Source organism: Plasmodium inui (genome assembly GCF_000524495.1).
Source record: "Plasmodium inui San Antonio 1 unplaced genomic scaffold supercont1.108, whole genome shotgun sequence".
NCBI lineage: Eukaryota > Apicomplexa > Aconoidasida > Haemosporida > Plasmodiidae > Plasmodium > Plasmodium inui.
Window position 1 is genome coordinate 30,796 of NW_008481942.1, and position 1,782 is coordinate 32,577.

General features: G+C 38.9%; 1 protein-coding gene across 1 annotated transcript; it reads left to right on the plus strand.

Annotated features, from left to right (window-relative positions):
* Positions 1–9: 9 nt before the first annotated feature.
* C922_05602 (hypothetical protein) lies at positions 10–243 on the plus strand (the record flags this gene model as incomplete). The annotated part of the gene is made up of 1 exon (XM_008821173.1): positions 10–243. One exon carries the CDS (start codon positions 10–12, stop codon positions 241–243), a length of 234 nt encoding a protein of 77 aa, XP_008819395.1.
* Positions 244–1,782: the final 1,539 nt, after the last annotated feature.

Consider the following 1,782-nt stretch of genomic DNA (forward strand, 5'->3'; position numbering starts at 1 on the left):
CACATACATATGATACAGTACATTACAGATAGTTCCTTCGACAAACTTATGAGGCTCTACGATAAGGACACAACCAAGTATGTAATACATGAGACGAGGAATAACACGTCAAGAACAAATTGCCATAAAGAGAGAGAGGAGGTGCATAACCACGAATTGTGTTTAATTACAGATGAAGAAGTAGACATGGAAATGTCCATATCGCCCTTCATGATGCTTCTGGATGAATGCAAAGAGCAATAGGATTTACAAGACGTGGGGTTGTACATGAACGGCCACACAGGAAACTGTTTGAACGAGGAAAATATAGAAACATCCCCAAATATAGCAGATACACATAGAATTTTTCTGAGGATGTCAAAAAAGAAGAGGAAAACACGCTGAGTATAAACCACAAAGATTTACATGCCTCATATAAGAGGAGACAAACGAACAATAATACAGAGGCGCTCACCATGATGATAATGAGGTAGTTGGAGTAGAGCATGTTCAGAGGCAAAGTATGACACGCATACTTACATGTTACATTGGAATGGTGTCCATACGAATGCCATAAAGTGAGATGACCTGAGAGAACTTTGATAAGTACAGATTACAAAGAGATGCGAGGAACTCCTACCCGGAAAACCAAGGGGACACGTACTTCTAGAGACAGGGACCTCAAGTACGTGAATTAGTTAACAGATTACGAGGATAATCAATCGCACTGCTAGGCACAATTGCAATGCGAGACAGATGTGAAAGGGAGCTCACCAGTTGTGACTCAGCATCAGGGGAACATATCTGGAGGCCGCGAAATATTTCATCTACGTTTCTATGCCCCCTTCGTGTTGAATGTCGGGGTAGACAAATTTTCCGTAACATACAACGTAGAGGAGATGCCCAAATGCAGAATGTTGAATTTTCTATATGTAATAATCCTGCCAGAATGCTCCTGAGAATAGTCCATTTCTTTGTCCTCTTAAATACTCGTTATACATAACAGCCTAGACACATACGGAACAAGTCGAAAAACATTATTCTCCATCTGTTTTATTTACTGATAAATATGGCATATGTGATTGCGTATTTCTCTGCATCTACTAAATTAGGGTGTACTGTTTTATTAGACAAACAAAAACATGGAATCTTTAGAAAATGCTCACTCTCCTGAGGACGCTTCTGTACGGAAAAAGGCACAACCCACTGAAGACACCGCAATAGAAATCACACACTGATAAAATATCCTTAGAGAGAAAATCATAAGTTAAAAGTAGAAAACGAAGAAGAACAAGCAGATATAAGTACCACAGCCTTCTGGAAGGCCAGGAGGTCCACTCTTTAGATATCGGATCAGTCTGCCGTAAAGTTGTAATTACAAAACCGCCTATCATTCATTTATGAACGTAAATAGAAGTTATGCCATTTTGTTGCCATATCTATTGCTCCAATGAAAGAATAATTAATGTATGTGTTACTGATAGAATTGAGGGCTTCCCTAGTAGGATGGAAAAAGGAGGAACTTTCTGCTTATATCTCTGCGAAATGGGATTCATCAAATTTGACACGGAATAGGAACATTTAGAAATATGGTGTCTCTGGAGCACGTATGTTTGTGTCTCAATAGTGATCATGATATAACCCATCAAGTAAAATACCACCTTCTTTGTTGAGGTCCCTGTTTCAACTTACCAGCATATATATATATATTATGCTAACCCCTGCATTATATGGAGATGTGTCAGATTGCAGGGTGACCCCCTTTTCGGATTCTTCTTATTATTTCTGTTATATCTAATGGAG